At 44.0% G+C, this 15737-nt stretch overlaps 1 protein-coding gene across 1 annotated transcript in view; it reads left to right on the top strand.

The window, feature by feature from the left end:
- Window positions 1-14918, top strand: part of LOC105494839 (ribosomal modification protein rimK like family member A) — a 41224-nt gene extending 26306 nt beyond the window's left edge. The window contains exons 4-5 of the mRNA XM_011763723.2: window positions 3274-3477; window positions 6838-14918. Coding sequence (XP_011762025.1) covers window positions 3274-3477; window positions 6838-7328 — 695 coding nt within the window. The 3' untranslated portion in view covers window positions 7329-14918. The remainder of the gene's footprint in view (window positions 1-3273; window positions 3478-6837) is intronic.
- The last annotated feature ends 819 nt before the right edge of the window (window positions 14919-15737 follow it).

The raw sequence follows: 15737 nt of genomic DNA, 5'->3' as shown, positions 1-15737 counted from the left end.
TTATTATAGCTATCTAGTGAGTGTGAAATGGTATCTCATTGTGGTTTCAACTTGCATTTGCCCAAAGACTAACGATGTTGAACAACTTTTCATGTGCTTGTTGGCCATTTGTGTATCTTCTTTGAAGGAATGTTTTTTCATATCCTTTGCCCACTTTTTAACTGGATTTTTAATCTTTTTATTTTCAAGTTTAAAGGATTCTTGTATAATGTAGATTCCTTTTTTTTTTTTGAGATAGGCTCTCACTGGACTGCAATGGTGTGATCTTGGCTCACTGTAGCCTCTGCATCCTGGGCTCAAACAATCCTCCTGCCTCAGCCTCCCAAGTAGCTGGGACTATAGGCATGCACCACCATGCCTGGCTGATTTTTCATTTTTTATAGAAATGAGATTTTGTCATGTTGCCCAGGCTGGTCTCAAACTCCTGGACTCAAGCCATCCACCCACCTCGGCTTCCCAAAATGCTGGGATTACAGGCATGAGCCACTGCGCCCAGCCATATAATGTAGATTCTAAATCCTTATTAGATATATAATAACATGTTTGAACATGTTTTTCCCATTCCCATAGGTTGTCTTTTCATTTCTTGATATAGTATATTTGATGCACAAAAGTTTTTTATTTTGGTAAAGTCTAACTTGTCTGTTTGTTTGTTTGTTTGTTTCCAAATGCTTTTGATGTCATTTTGTGCTTGCCTAATCCAAAGCCACACAGATTTACATTTATGTTGCCTTCTAAAAGCTTCATAGTTTTAGCCCTTACCTTTGAGTCTTTGATCCATTTTGAGTTAATTTTTATGTTTGGTATGAAGTAGAGGTTCAACTTTATTCTTCTGAATGTGGATATCCAGTTTTTCCCAGTACCATTTGTTGAAGAGCCTGTTCATTCCCCCACTAAATGCTGTTGGAACCCTTGTCAAAAATCAGTTTGCCATGTGCGTGAAGGTTTATTTCTGGGCTCTCAATTTTATTCCATTGATATAGTTCTATCTTTATGCCAGGCCACACTGTCTTGATTACTGTAACTTTATAGTAAGTTTTGAGATTGGACCCGTTTTCTCTCAAATGGGATTAACCATCCTTGTTATAATGGCTTCCTAGTGCTAGCATGAAGTATAAGTGAAATAATAAAAAATCAAAGTGCTTGGCACTTAGTACATGATTAACCAATCTTACTGCCTTTTTCTCCTTTTTTCCTTCTTGCCTTAAAACTGTAGCTCCTTTATTAACTGTAGACTGACCCCCATATTAGAACTTCTGTACCTGAAACCAAGTAACCCAGTTCCTATGTCTAGTCCCCATCTCTGCTGAAAATCCTACCTAATGTCTGGAGAACCCAGAGCAGATACCTGAATCCCAGCCATCTGTTGCCGGAAGTCAGATCTCCAGATCTCCTGGCATCAGATGTGTATCTTTTTGCCCCACACTCATTGATTGAAGACAGGGAACACTGACGCTGCATCGTCCACCCTTGCTGGGGCCTGTCCATTTTCCTCTTGTGACCCCTTGCTGGGTCCTATCCAACTTCCCTGACATACCCACTTACCTGCACACTCTCCTGTCACCTGCCACGTGGCCATCTTCAGATCATGTGGCCATACTCCTTCAGCTCTGTCAGGTGTCTAGGGTCCAGTCATCTTGGGAATGATTGCATCCTGGTTATAACATATTTTGGAATTTACTTTTCAGTTGTATGTACCACTAGGGACTGGTTTGTTTGTTTGTTTGTTTGTTTTTGAGATGAAGTTTCGCTCTTGTTGCCCAGTCTGGAGTTCAGTGGCACCATCTTGGCTCACCACAACCTCTCTGCCTCCTGGGTTCAAGCGATTCTCCTGCCTCAGCCTCCCGAGTAGCTGGGATAATAGGCATGCACCACCATGCCCAGCTAATTTTGTATTTTTAGTAGAGATGGGGTTTCTCCATGTTGGTCAGGCTGGTCTTAACCTCCTGACCTGAGGTGATCTGCCCATCTCAGCCTCCCAAAGTGCTGGGATGACGGGCATGAGCCACTGCACCTGGCCTGGGACTGGTCTTTTTATTAAGACTTCAAAAGAGTTCCAGTCCTTGTAAGATGGTGACACAAAGCTTAGGAAAACCACCTCTTTGTTCCATATTTGCTGAAAAGAATGCTCAGACTGGGCATGCTCATGTCAGATTTGCAGAGCAAATTTATCAGAACCCCTGCTCAGGTCTGTTAACTAATATATCAATGGAAAAGCCAATGTTGGCTGGGCATGGTGACTCACACCTGTAATTCCAGCACTTTGGGAGGCTGAGGCAGGCAGATTACTTGAGGCCAAGAGTTCGAGACCAGCCTGGCCAACATGGTGAAACCCCATCTGTACTAAAAATACAAAAATACCAGGCATGGTGGTGTGTGTCTGTAATCCAAGCTACTCTTGAGGCTGAGGCAGGAGAATTTCTTGAGCCTGGGAGGCGGAGGTTGCAGCAACCCAAGATCGTGCCACTGTACTCTAGCCTGGGTGACAGAGCGAGACTCTGTCTCAAAAAAAAAAAAAAAAAAAAAAGCTGATGCTAAATTATTACAAAAGTGTAGGCGATTTGAACAGAAAATAATTTAGAATCAAGAAGGAATGCTTTCTGCAGAGATCAACAGAGGCATAGGCCATTCCTTTGAGAATTAAATGGGTATAGCCAAATAATAACTTTATGTCTACAAGGAAGGATGCCTGTCAGTGGTTCCCTACTTTGAGCTCCCACAGAATTATGCATAGACCTCTCTTGATGTTATATCACTCTGTGCTACCTTTTTTTTGGGATCTCTCTTCAGAACTTGGAATTTCTCTAAAGTATGTTCAATAAATTATGTTCTACAAACATTAATTGACATCCGCCCTGTGCATCCAGCCCAGTGTTAGGTCTGAGGAGTTTTTTAAAAATGAGTTAGATGTCGATCCTGCCTCATCAGCATCACGGGGGTGATGGCAGATGCTAATTAACTGTTTTGGGGACTGAATTGATTAGATCCTTGGGATTCTATTTTGGCTCTTTCTCTGTGTTTCTGGAATAATCATTATGTCATTTCAAAAAGAGTGATGGTGGAGGGAGAGGGTATTAGGACCTGAGGAAAGTTAAGGGAAAGTAAGGTTCCATGGTCATTTGATAAGAAGCAAAAGTCTAGCAGAGAAATAGAAGGGACCAAAGTGAGGCAAGTTCAGAGGGAACTGATGACTTGATGGACAAGGAGGCCAGATGGCAAGTACAGAGTCCAGAGCTTCTCTAAACCCCTTTCTTGCTCTTTCTCTTCTTAAAGGAAAAGCTGTTTTTCTGGCAAGAGATAAACATCACCTCTCTGACATCTGCCATCTGATCCGCCACGATGTGCCCTACCTGTTCCAGAAGTATGTGAAGGAGTCCCATGGAAAGGACATCCGGGTGGTGGTGGTAGGGGGCCAGGTCATAGGCTCCATGCTTCGCTGCTCCACTGATGGACGGATGCAGAGCAACTGCTCTCTCGGTAAGGTGTAAAAGCACAGGGTTTCATTAGGGTATTTGGACCCATTCACCAAATGTATATCGATCCCTACTGTCTTGTCAGACCCTCTGCTAGACACCAGGATCTCACAGATGAGAATGAGGAACAACCCCTTTCCTATGGCAGCAAGCAATCCTGGAGGGGAGCATATGAGTATAAGCACTGTGGCAGAGGTCAGACAAGGAGTGTCAGGACACGGAGGACTGAACCCTCTCCTCTAGGTGTTAAGACTTAAAAAGGGACTGACATGAGGACCGACATTGGAGAAAAACTCCCATCTGGGTAAAGGATGGAATGAAGGCATAAGATGGGAGGCAGGGAGGTGAGGCTTGAAGCTGTTGCAACAGCTCAGGCAAAAAAAATAAGAGTCTAAAGTGATGACAGGAGAAATACCATATTTTCCTTTTATATTTTAATGGAAGTGTTTTCCTTTTTTGTATGATGCTATTAGAAAGCTACAGTTTATGCTTTGGTCGAATGCATAAACCCATCCCATTAACCCATTAATAAAGTTTGTTTTCTGTTGTACTGAATGGCGATACTCCAAGAGGGATGTAAGTTCTTGTCCCCATCGCAGAAAGCTATTGTCAACTTTATTGAATGAGTTTATATGTTGGTAATAGGGAAAAAATCACAATCACTAGTTATTATTTCCTAAATCACCATATGAGTGAGTATACCAAGTCCAGTGACTTATAATAAAGAGGCTTAGACACTGTCTGGTGCTTCTTTCATTGATAGTCATTGAGCATTTCCAGGAACAGACTCTGTGATGGATGCCTGGAGCGTAGAGATGATGAGAGAGCCCTTGCCCTCGGGTAGCATGTGGTCCCATAAAGAAGACATATGGGCCAGGTGTGGTGGCTTATGCTTGTAATCCCAGCATTTTGGAAGGCCAAGGCAGGAGGATCACTTAAAGCCAGGAGTTTGAGGCCAGTCTGGACAACAAAGTGAGACCCCATCTCTACAAATTTTTTTTTTTTAAGTTAGCCAAGTGCAGTAGCACATGCCTGTAGTCCCAGCTGAACTCACAAAGCTAAGGTGGGAGGATCCTTTGAGCCCAGGAGTTTGAGGCTGCAGTGAGCTATCATTGCGCCATAGCACGACAGTCTGGGCAACAGAGTGAGACCCTATCTCTTAAAAAGAAGAGGAGGAGGAGGAAGGAAGAGATAATTATAAGATAATTGTGATAAAGTGGTGTGTTGGAGTCAAATGCTAGATTCAGGTTGACATACTACTAAGTACCTTACATGTTATCTCATTTTCTTTTTTCTTTCTTTCTTTTTTTTTTTTTTTTCTGCGACAGTCTTGTTCTGTTGCCCAGGCCAGAATGCAGTGGCATGATCCCAGCTCACTGCAACCTCCGCCTCCCAGGTTCAAGTGATTCTCATGCCTCAGCCACCCGAGTAATTGGGACTATAGGTGTGTACCACCACACCTGGCTGATTTTTGTGTTTTTAGTAGAGACACAGTTTCATCATGTGGGCCAGGCTGGCCTCAAGAGATCTACCCGCCTTGGCCTCCCAAGGTGCTGGGATTACAGGTGTAAGCCACCATGCCCAGCCCATTTTCATGATCATCATGTTTAGTGCCAAAGTATTGAACCTTGTGTATTATCATTTTGACTTTTTTAGTTACCTTACAAAATCCATTCATTAGTAACCATGTGGCTTTATAATTTATCCATGTTGCTTTACTTGGTGAGCTGTTTTAAAACTGTTTTATAGCCTTTTTTAGATACAGTGTCATAGGTGGGAAGGGACATTGTTAAGGTAAAGACACTAGTTGTTGGACCTGAGAATACAATTCTTAAATCTTTCCAAGGAGACTAACTGGAGACAAATCTGAAGTCCTAGCTTTTTAGCAAAGTAAGAGCAATCAGTCTCTCTGTCCTTGGTTCAGGATTTTGTCTCAGTCCTTTCCATATCTCTGTTTTTTTGGTTTTTTGTTTTTTGGTCCATTGAGGCATTTTATTTATAAATATTAATATGTATTACATCCCTAGAAAATTAATCCCAGGATTTTCCCATCTGTGTGTTTTCATCTTACTTTTTCGCAGGCCATGATGGCCATGATGCTAGCTGAGGTTGTCAGTACAGTGAAACCAAACTGATGGAATGGGAGCAGATTATTCTGCCATTTTTCTGATCTTGAAGTTGCACATCAGACTGGGGCCATTCATTCCCCACTTGTTTAACCTGCCTGTGAGGTTCACAGCAATTTTCCCAGCTCTGTGATCATCAGTGTTTCAGATTTGCGAACGTAACTATGCTTTGTCATCACAGTTAGAAACCAGATGATGACTTTGGAGCATGGCCTAATAAGAACCTGGCGTTTGCCTCTTTTCGGCATTGGTGATGCCCTTGAGAGCATCAGCCAGGACATTGACGTGCACCATTATGGCAGCACAGAAAGACGGCAGAAGGTGCCATCTCTCTTCTTAAAAATCAGTAAGTTGTGGCCGGGCATGGTGGCTTACACCTGTAATCCCAGCACTTTGGGAGGCTGAGGCGGGCAGATCACGAGGTCAGGAGATCGAGACCATCCTGGCTAACACGATGAAACCCTGTGTCTACTAAAAATACAAAAAAAATTAGCCGCGCATGGTGGCAGGTGCCTGTAGTCCCAGCTACTCGGGAGGCTGAGGCAGAAGAATGGTGTGAACCCGGGAGGCGGAACTTGCAGTGAGCCAAGATCACGCCACTGTAGCTGGGACTGCAGCACTTGGGAGGCTGGGGGAGGAGGAACCCTACAGCGAGCCACCATACCCACCTAGTTTTATTTTTGTTTTTTGTAGAGATGGGGTCTCGTTATGATGCACAGGCTGGTCCAAACTCTTGGCCTCAAGCAGCCCTCTCACCTCAGCCTCCCAAAGTGCTGGGATTACAGGCGTGAGTCACTGTACCCAGCTGGCATTATTATTAATGGCTGTACAATACACTGTTTTTCCCTACTGTGAGAGATTTAGATTATAATTTTTCATTTCATCATTCAATATGTATTGAATATTTATTAAGTGCCCATCATTTACCTGGCTCTATGATTTGTATTTTAAATAATACTGCCATTAACATCTTTGTGCATAAAGCTTTTTTCCCCCCGTACCATAGGATTATTTCCGTGGTAGTGGGATGGCTGGGTCAGAGGAAATCAGCATTTTTAAGACTAGATAAAAATTGGCTGTATTGTTTTCCTGAAGGGTGTAGTGATTTCCATCCAGACCTTCTGTGATTAATGATCGAGCCTGTCTTTCTTCCCCTCCTGAGCAGACCCCTGTCTCTTCTTTGAAGAGTCATCTGACTTCTCAGTTGTCACCTTTACATCACTGTGCTTTCCCCACAGGTGGCGTGGGTGTCATGTGCCCGCTGACAGAACAAGGCAAGCAGTTGGCTATTCAGGTGTCCAACATCCTAGGCATGGACTTCTGTGGCATTGATCTCCTTATCATGGACGATGGCTCCTTTGTGGTGTGTGAGGCAAACGCTAATGTTGGCTTCCTAGCCTTCGACCAGGCATGCAACTTAGATGTGGGTGGGATCATTGCAGACTATACCATGTCCTTGCTGCCAAACAGGCAGACTGGAAAGATGGCTGTCCTCCCAGGACTGTCGAGTCCGAGGGAGAAGAACGAGCCGGATGGCTGTGCTTCAGCTCAGGGAGTTGCAGAGAGCGTCTACACCATCAACAGTGGGTCTACCTCTAGCGAAAGTGAGCCTGAACTGGGAGAGATCCGGGATTCCTCAGCAAGCACAGTGGGGGCCCCACCCTCCATGCTGTCCGAACCTGGCTACAACATTAACAACAGGATTGCTTCTGAATTAAAACTTAAGTGAATTCCTGCTCTTTGGCAGCATTTAAACCAAATCCTACTGCTTCCCTAGTAGTTTTGAGTGAATAAAATCTGGACTAATGTGATTTCATTTGCACAGAAACTAGAAATCCCATCTGGGCACTCAGCATTTTTTCTAACGATGATTTAAGCAAATGGCCTAGCTTTGTGGTTTTTACAAAGACAAATATAAAAACACTCACCAAGAACAACATCCCGACTGATCAATATGAGACTGACGTCTGCTGTGAGCACGTGGATGTTACAGCCGACTCTAAGGCACTGACCCTGCTGCTGCTTCGGACTTTTAGCAGTAGAACCCATTAACTCGAAATGGCTTATGGAAATATGTACTCAAAAGCAAGCATGGGATGGAAGCATGTGCAGGCGAGCTGGAATGTGACTGCAGTAATAGGTTCTTCACTAAGTGTGTGTGTGATGCTTGGAAAATACACAGTTCAAACACTATTAGAGGATCAATCTCTGCTCCCCATCAATCACCATCTTGACCATATTTCTCCGACACTCAGGATATGGTGTTTTAGGGAGCTTCCTCATTAGCATTTTCAATGAAGCACTTTGTAGAAAGTGAGATTGAACGTTCTTTGACTTCACAGGTTGGCAAATGTCCTGCTTTGTAACTGGGCCTTTCTACAAATTGCTTTGCCACTCTGAATTTACAGACCCTGCTTCAACTAATGTCAGCTCTAGCAGCTTCTTGCACCTTTGCTGCCTTTGGCCTCAGCTGGAAATGCACTTCAATGAGCTAGTGGCCACACACTTTATTTCTTAAGCGTGCACTAGAATCTAACACCATGGACTTTCTTTTTCAATGGACTCTGTTCACTTGTCATCCAGAAGCCAGGGTTTTTACCATAGAAAGCCACTTGGAGATCATCATTCTTCCCCTCCTCTACTGAAACTTTGTGTACTGCTTAGCTGTAGGAGGTTTCCTTGTATGAGTGTGTGTTGTAAGTCTATTGAGTAGATGGGAGCCATTGGAAACACTCCAATCCCCTTGAAATTCTCCTTTTACCTAGGATCCAGACACCTGTCCTTACCCACTTTTCCAAACGGGGAAGACTCAGGTATCAGGAATTACTCATTGCACATTTTGGCGGGGCTAATGTAGACATGACACCAAGTGCTTTTTATTTTCATTCTCTAAGCAGTAGATGAGATCTTTCCCTTGGGAGAAATCACAGAGATGGAGTTTTCCATTTCTGCTTATATGAAATATGACTGAAAATAAGCAAAGATACCTTTTTAACCAAATACACTGGAACATATGCACTCAAGAGTTAGCATAATTGGAGTTATTTTCTTGAGGTTGCATGTGCTAAGAACACTTAGGGTTCCCCTTTGGGGTTACCTTTGAAGCCATGCAAGGCAAAAAGCCTCGCAACTTTATAGTCAGACCTTGTGTTTTATCCAACCCCTCCTCCTGCCCACCAAGGTAATCCTGAGCTTCATCACCCATTTTATTTAGCAGACTTATTTTCTAATGCTCTTTAGCTGTTAAAAAACAAAATCATTCCTCAAAAAATAGATCTACCCTTAAAGGACAAAGATTTACCAACACTGAAGACCCTTACAAGTTGACAGTTTCTAAAGAGGGTTCTAGAAATGTTCTGTGTAAGGTCAGCTTCACTGGAATAAACATACGTCTTCCCAAGGTGACTACTTCGAAGGCAACACTACCCATTCGGGTGCAGAAATTACTGTACTTACTCTGCCAGAAATGTAAATGTGTATAAAGTTAAGCTATTGCATTTTTTCATAATACATTTAAATAGAAATTGGCTTTTAAAGTATTGTAGTTAAAACCAGATCTCACCAAGTAATAGTTGTACAATTGACAAATGTTTGGTGCCATGTAATGGAGATGTCACACTGCACAGTTGTAGTTTAAATGCAGTCCAACATAAGGTGCATGCCACTGAACTGTAACCCTAGTAATGTGTCTTGTACAGTTGAAAAATAATACTTCACCTTTATATAAGTTAAGACATGTACCTTATCTTTACCACTCAGGGTGGCTTTAAAAGACGGACAGCTTTAGATTTGTTCTCACTGGAACTGGTTACACCTTCTGTGCAAACTTAACCAAGTGATGATCATCTGAAAGCTGCATTCCCTCATTTCCACTGTTTGGTGTGAATCTAGTCTCCCCACTTTATCTAAAAGGAGGCTAGCAGGGCCCCAGCCTGAGCAGAGCAGCTAGAGAGTGCTCCAGATTCCTTTGCCAAAGGAGGCCCATTTTCCAGCTGTGAGTGACATCTGTAGTCATTGGCTTCATTGCCTGGCACCAGTCCTGTCTAGAAGCGGAGAAAGCTGGATCACAGCTGGACCACAACCAGCCCCAATCCAGGATTTCCCATACCATGCTGGCTGTGGGCTCTGTGAGCCTCAGGCTATACTTGTCATAGCTGGCCACAGGCCTGCTAAAGGAACATGGGGTGCAGAGCCAGAGCCTAGTTCTGGCTCTCTGCTTGAACAGCTGACCTTGTGCAATGACAGGAACTCTATGTCTCCGTGTTTCATTCAGATAGAGAAAATGCCTCATTTGTTTACCTCTTTGAGGCTGAAGGAAGTAAGTGATACTGGTGCATGTAAGTTAATGGTAGTAGAACACCTCCCACATCTGATCTGTAACAGTTTCACATCACTCCTTAACAAAGAAAAAGGCCAGGCCGGGCGTGGTGGCTCACACCTGGAATCCCAGCACTTAGGAAGGCCAAGGCGGATGGATCACGAGGTCAGGAGATTGAGACCATCCTGGCTAACACAGTGAAACCCCGTCTCTACTAAAAATACAAAAAATTAGCCGGGTGTGGTGGCCGGCGCCTGTAGTCCCAGCTACTCGGGAGGCTGAGGCGGGAGAATGGTGTGAACCCGAGAGGCGGAGCTTGCAGTGAGCTGAGATTGGGCCACTGCACTCCAGCCTGGGCAACAGAGTGAGACTCCATCTCAAAAAAAAAAAAGCCATACATTCTTGGCATTAGCACACTGAACAGTGGTAAGGACCCTGAGAAAGGAATGCAGCTTCTCAGAGGCCTCACTTCCAGCCAGGGAAACTTAAGACCTGAAAGGAATATGGCTCTTTGTGTATTCAAACAGCCTTCTGGATGTATCGTATATAACCTGAAACTCTCCACTCTTGTATACCAACTAACGAAGTCTTCCTTATGTAACATAGATTGCAGTGTCTGTATATGGTCTTTCCATTACCTGGTAGTAGCATCTTGAAACTGGTCAAAACTTGAATGCCAATAGCTCAGTCACTCAGAATATACGATTCTGCACTTGGGAAAAGCGTCTTCATGCTGTTTTTCTGATCAGATATGGGGTTGCCAAAATGAGGATTTGGGGCTTTAGGTCTTTAGGATCTCAGAAACAATATAAGTGGATCATAAGCCACTAGTGTCACAATTGCAGGCTCACTGGTTCCAGCTAAAAGGAGATTCCATGACCATGGGGACCAGGAGAGGAGGAAAGGAAAAAGGGAAAGGTCTGGAATAGTTTTGTGAAAGAAAGAGAAAATTGGGATCATTTGGAATTCTAGTAGGAAGGAGGGAAAAAATGGCTCTTCTGTGGGCTGTTTTAATGAAAGAATCATGAATATGTATTGATTAGAAGTAGATGTCTTTGAAGCTCTTCTGCATAAAGATAATGAGATGCATGGATTTCCACCCACCCTGGAGAAGTGGGGGAGATGTGCTTCCTCCCTTCTTTAAATCCTGAGGAATGCTGGTCTTGAGAACACTGAATGCAAATCTGGGGAAGATGTAAGCAGCTGCCTGGGGAGTTTTAGGACCGCCCAAATAAAAGCTGACCCTCCCAGAGTCTAATGAACCGGCATACTATGTGCAGGCATAGCCTTAGCAGGTCAGTTTAAGGAGTCAGGTCAGAGAATAAATCCAACCTTAGTCAAGTCACTACAGTTTAATATTTTCCTTTGTAACTGGAGGTAAGCCTGTTTGCCATTAGTCTGAGTAGATGTCTTGGGAAGGCCCCTGAAAATAGCCATATTTGTCACTGTCCCTAAAGTGAATGTTCTTAGATCTGGGACTATTTTTGACTCTACCTCTGAGACTCAAGATCAGTACAGATTGTTACTTTAAAATGTTACCTGGAAGACAATTCTTCTAAGGGATATAGTGTTTTAATCTTTTCCTAAAACTAAATCATGCCTCCATTCCAGGTCTATGGCTAGACTCTGCAGCCCTCCCTCCTAAAACCACAGGGCTGAATGTGAAAACTTTCTTTTAAGCCTTTCCATTTCCTTGTCTAGGTACAGTTTCTGTGCCAACATGCACTGTCCCAAGCCCTGTGCTGGCATTCCAACCTGGTTTGGTAATTTCACTGTGTGGTGTTCTCTGGGGTTCCAGGGCCACACTAAGAAAGTCGCTTATGAGCCCCATTTGAGATCATGGAAATAGCATTTTGGAGACCAGTCTAGTCCCCCATTTTATAAATAGGGAATCTTAGTTCCAGAGGCCGTGGTCACTTGCCAGTCAATAGCAAGGCTGGACTCAGGCAACCTGATTCCTCATCCACTTTGGCATGCTGCCGGGGGTAGCTCCATCCCTCCCTGGAATCGAGCACATGCTCCCATCCTGGGCCTAGCCTCCGCCTCTTCCCCTTCTGATGAGCCTCTGTTCTGGATCAACACGGTGTTGATGTGCCAGCCGTCAAGGGTTCAGCACTTGGATGGCTTCTAGGTGAGAGCCCCAAAGGCATGTATATTTCCATGATGCAAGCTGGCTTCTGGCCCGCACCGTCTTTAGACCAGCCAAGACCATTTAACTCTACCCCACACTTTCAGTGGTGGGATGTGAGGAAGAAAGCCCATGCCAAGCTAACTGAAAGCTTATTTGGCTCCAATTCAGCCAATGTTCCCTCACTGCGGAATGTCCTGGAACCCAAGGGTTTGCAGCTCCTAAACCTACTGCATTAGGCACACCCAAAAAGAAATCCTGTTTGATTCACATGCTCCAGTTTCAATCAGCAACAAGGTCAAAAGTTTCCCCCTACTTTCTGTTCCACAGTGCGTCCCCCTTGCAGCCAGACATTAGGCACAGATGCATCCCTGTTGTAACCCAAATGTCAGCTGAGGACTCCCTGCCTCTTGAAATCCAGATAGGTCTGATAACTGGATTCTGGTTCTGAACCTCTACATTTCTGTGATTTCTCAGAGACTTATATTTTTGCAGCCACTGCTGACTCCACACTTCTGCTACCTCATTTTAAACAGCGTCTTATCCCTGCAATGCATCAGCTGAGACATGAAGCTCAGTTCCCTTGCCCATTTCCACATAGCAAAATTCAAGTGAGTGAGTGTGTGTGCCTGTGTGTGTCTCAGTGACGTGGGAAGGAATGGCAGATGCTACAACAGTGCAGACTCGGCACCCCATTTATAGAATGTTCTTTTTATATACTATGGAGGAATCTCCACTCACCTTCCACTCCACGTGGTCCCTGTTTCCTGTCCTTGGGACAAAGCAGATCCATTTATATTCTCACATACAGCCAGATGGATAGCCATTCCTTTTCTTAATTTGATTCCTGCCAACACCCTTACCGTCACTACTTCACCTTTTACCATGAGTGGCTTATTAAAAGCATTTTCCTGGACAAAGACAGTTCCCTCTCAAGGGGAATTCGAGTGCCATCTCTTAAGGCGATGCATTATTTTATTCTCACGACACAAGCCAGGCATCACAATGACCATATTCACCACTCGTTGCCAGGGGCACGCCTTTTGGAAGGCAGCATGGACTAATGTGAATGGTACTAGTTTGAGTCAGATCCAGTTCAAATCCACGTAACTTAAAGCTTGTGTGACCCAGGGACACTTTACTTCAACTTGCTAAACTTTAATTTTGTCACCTATAAATGTGATAAACTTGAATGTGTCGCACTTAACCACATGCCTGGCTTTCCATAGGTTCCTTTCCTCTTGCTCCCCCCACTGTGAGGAATACAAGCATCGCCTTCTTGAGATCAGGGCTCAGTGCCAAGGGATAAAAGCTGGCAGATAGCAGCTTTACAGCTGGGAAAAAGAGCTGCTGGGGGCAGGGCTGGCGGCAGCTCAAGCATGCTGTGGTTCAGGCCTAATGACTGGAAGGTCCCATCCATCCTTGAGGTTTTATGATGCTGTGTGCAAGATCTAGCGAACGTATTTGGCTAAGAAAAATCCTGGAGGAAAGACTGCCTCAGACAACTGGGAGACTGGAAAGCCAACCTGGAAAGCAGCCTGACCTTGGATGATTTAGCACCTGGGTTTTTTGGCTCTTCCTGTATTAGGTTTGCTGGCTTCGCATCAAATGGAAGGAGGCGGTGCCAGGGACGTGAATTAAACCTGTCAAATAGAGGGTGAGGGGAGTGCAGAAGGCTGGGGGGAGGGGGCTGTGTGGGGAACTCTGATAGTCCGACAGCACCATCTGGACTTGGCAGGGATGACAGCCCTGAAATCAGATGGAACTAACCAATAAAGCAGCTAAAATTCTGCTGTCCTGGGCCTATCCGGAGTGGGACTCCCATAATCTCCTATGTAGAAGGAACACGGATCTCCTGTAAGGGGAGAGCTGGGGCCCTTAATCATTCTGCAGAGTTAATAAAGGTCACTGTAGAGGCAGGACTAGGCAGGTGCCTGGTTTGCTTAGTCCCACCTTGAGGGCTCGAGTTCCAGTGGTGTGTTGAACTGGTCTGCACTGGCCCATGACAGAGTGGATTGTTCAATTTTCAGGAATTTTGAAAGCTGGTTGGTAAACACAGCCACAGTGACCATTAGAGATTATATTAACCTACAATTAAAGTATATTAAAAACAGTAATAAATACTCAAAACTCATCACTTCCTAGTTATTTTACTATTATCTATGTTCTTGAGGATACTGACATCTATTGTATTCGTATGGTGTGCTACAATATAATGGCGTGCTATTGCCCATCTCTTCCCAACCTGACCATTCAGTGACATCCCATTGGTAGCTGGAGAATCGGCCCTACTGAGAGTATTTACACCACAGAGATTGGCAAACACTCTATATCAAGACCCCCTCCCCCAGAGCTGGTTGTTAAACATTTATCAGCACACCACTGCCACTGGCGACAGAGAGAAGAAATTGATACACATAAGCACTGAAACATCTTAGTTCCAGGGAGGTAACATTTGTGTTGTATTTCTCAGAAGCAAGTGTCCTAGAGTAATGTGCACAAGTGGCATGAAGTTTAACACCTAAAAGACTGCTTCTCTGCTTGTTCTGTCTAACTTCTGTGGTTTTAGCCCTTGAGAAAGATGTTTACTTTGCTACTAAACTTACTGGAGTGATTTGTAAAGTTCACTGTTACCTGTGGGCAGTAGTTCAGTTAAATTCCCTCCAGGAAAGTGGACTGAAGTTTTTCCTGCCCAACTGGCAAAATGAAAATGTGCTGGAAAGAATACATCTTAACTAGGCACTGAAATAGCTCATTTCCAAGTGGTTTATACAGCAATAACAGTGTTAACTTCTCCAACAGAGAAGAAATCATTTATAAATGATTGTTTTGCTGTTTTTGCTTTTTATTAAAATTACTACTATGGAACAGAATGCTTTGTTTGCTTTTGTCCCCAAAATTCTGTGCCTTTTGATGGTTCTTGTAAAGTAAGAATCACATGCTGAATCTACATTTTATTATTTTCATATCATAAAATGAGGAAAAGGCTTCACAGAAGAAACTTCGCCCTATTCACTTGCACACCAGCTGCATTCTGAAAAACTATAATTTTCCTTTCAAACGCAGAGTGCCGTCTGAATTGTAATACTGCCAACTCTCAACTGTCAAGATGATGGAGGAAAATACTAATGCAGATGGCGTGAGCTTGTCACGGGCCTGCTCAGCATGCTCTCCTGGGCTGACATTTGAATTAAGATTCAAATAGCAAGTGAGAGCTGAAAGCTGTTTCAAATGGCTGTGTGGTGCAGTGAGGGGTCTCAGGGGATTGAAAGAATCTGTGTACTCACCAGAAGAACTCTGACAGGTCAGGCAGGGCCCTCAGGACTTGTGTTTACCTGACATTTCAAGAGGCTTCCTGGGAGAAGCAGTGATAAGACCCTGGGGGACTAACTTACGGTCAAAACAAGGCCCAAGACCCTTGAACTAAGGCTGTTCCCCAGCTTCTGAGGGTCAGGGGGTCCAAACTGAGGTCAGAACATCAAAGGGATAGTGCCTGACTGCTGCAGCCAAGGAGAATTTGGGGTATGACATTATGTACCATTCATATTGTCCTTGAACCAAAACACTGGGGAATGTGGCCTATGTTTCTTTCTTCTCTTACATGAAAATCGTCAAACTACACAAAAGTGGAGAGAATAGTAAACTCCCCAGAAAAGGACATTTCCATTTGCCTTTACCACAAATAGTAAGAT

Source organism: Macaca nemestrina, chromosome 1 (assembly GCF_043159975.1).
Source record: "Macaca nemestrina isolate mMacNem1 chromosome 1, mMacNem.hap1, whole genome shotgun sequence".
NCBI lineage: Eukaryota > Metazoa > Chordata > Mammalia > Primates > Cercopithecidae > Macaca > Macaca nemestrina.
Note: the sequence above shows the minus strand (reverse complement) of the source record. Positions and strands in the feature narration are given on the sequence as shown.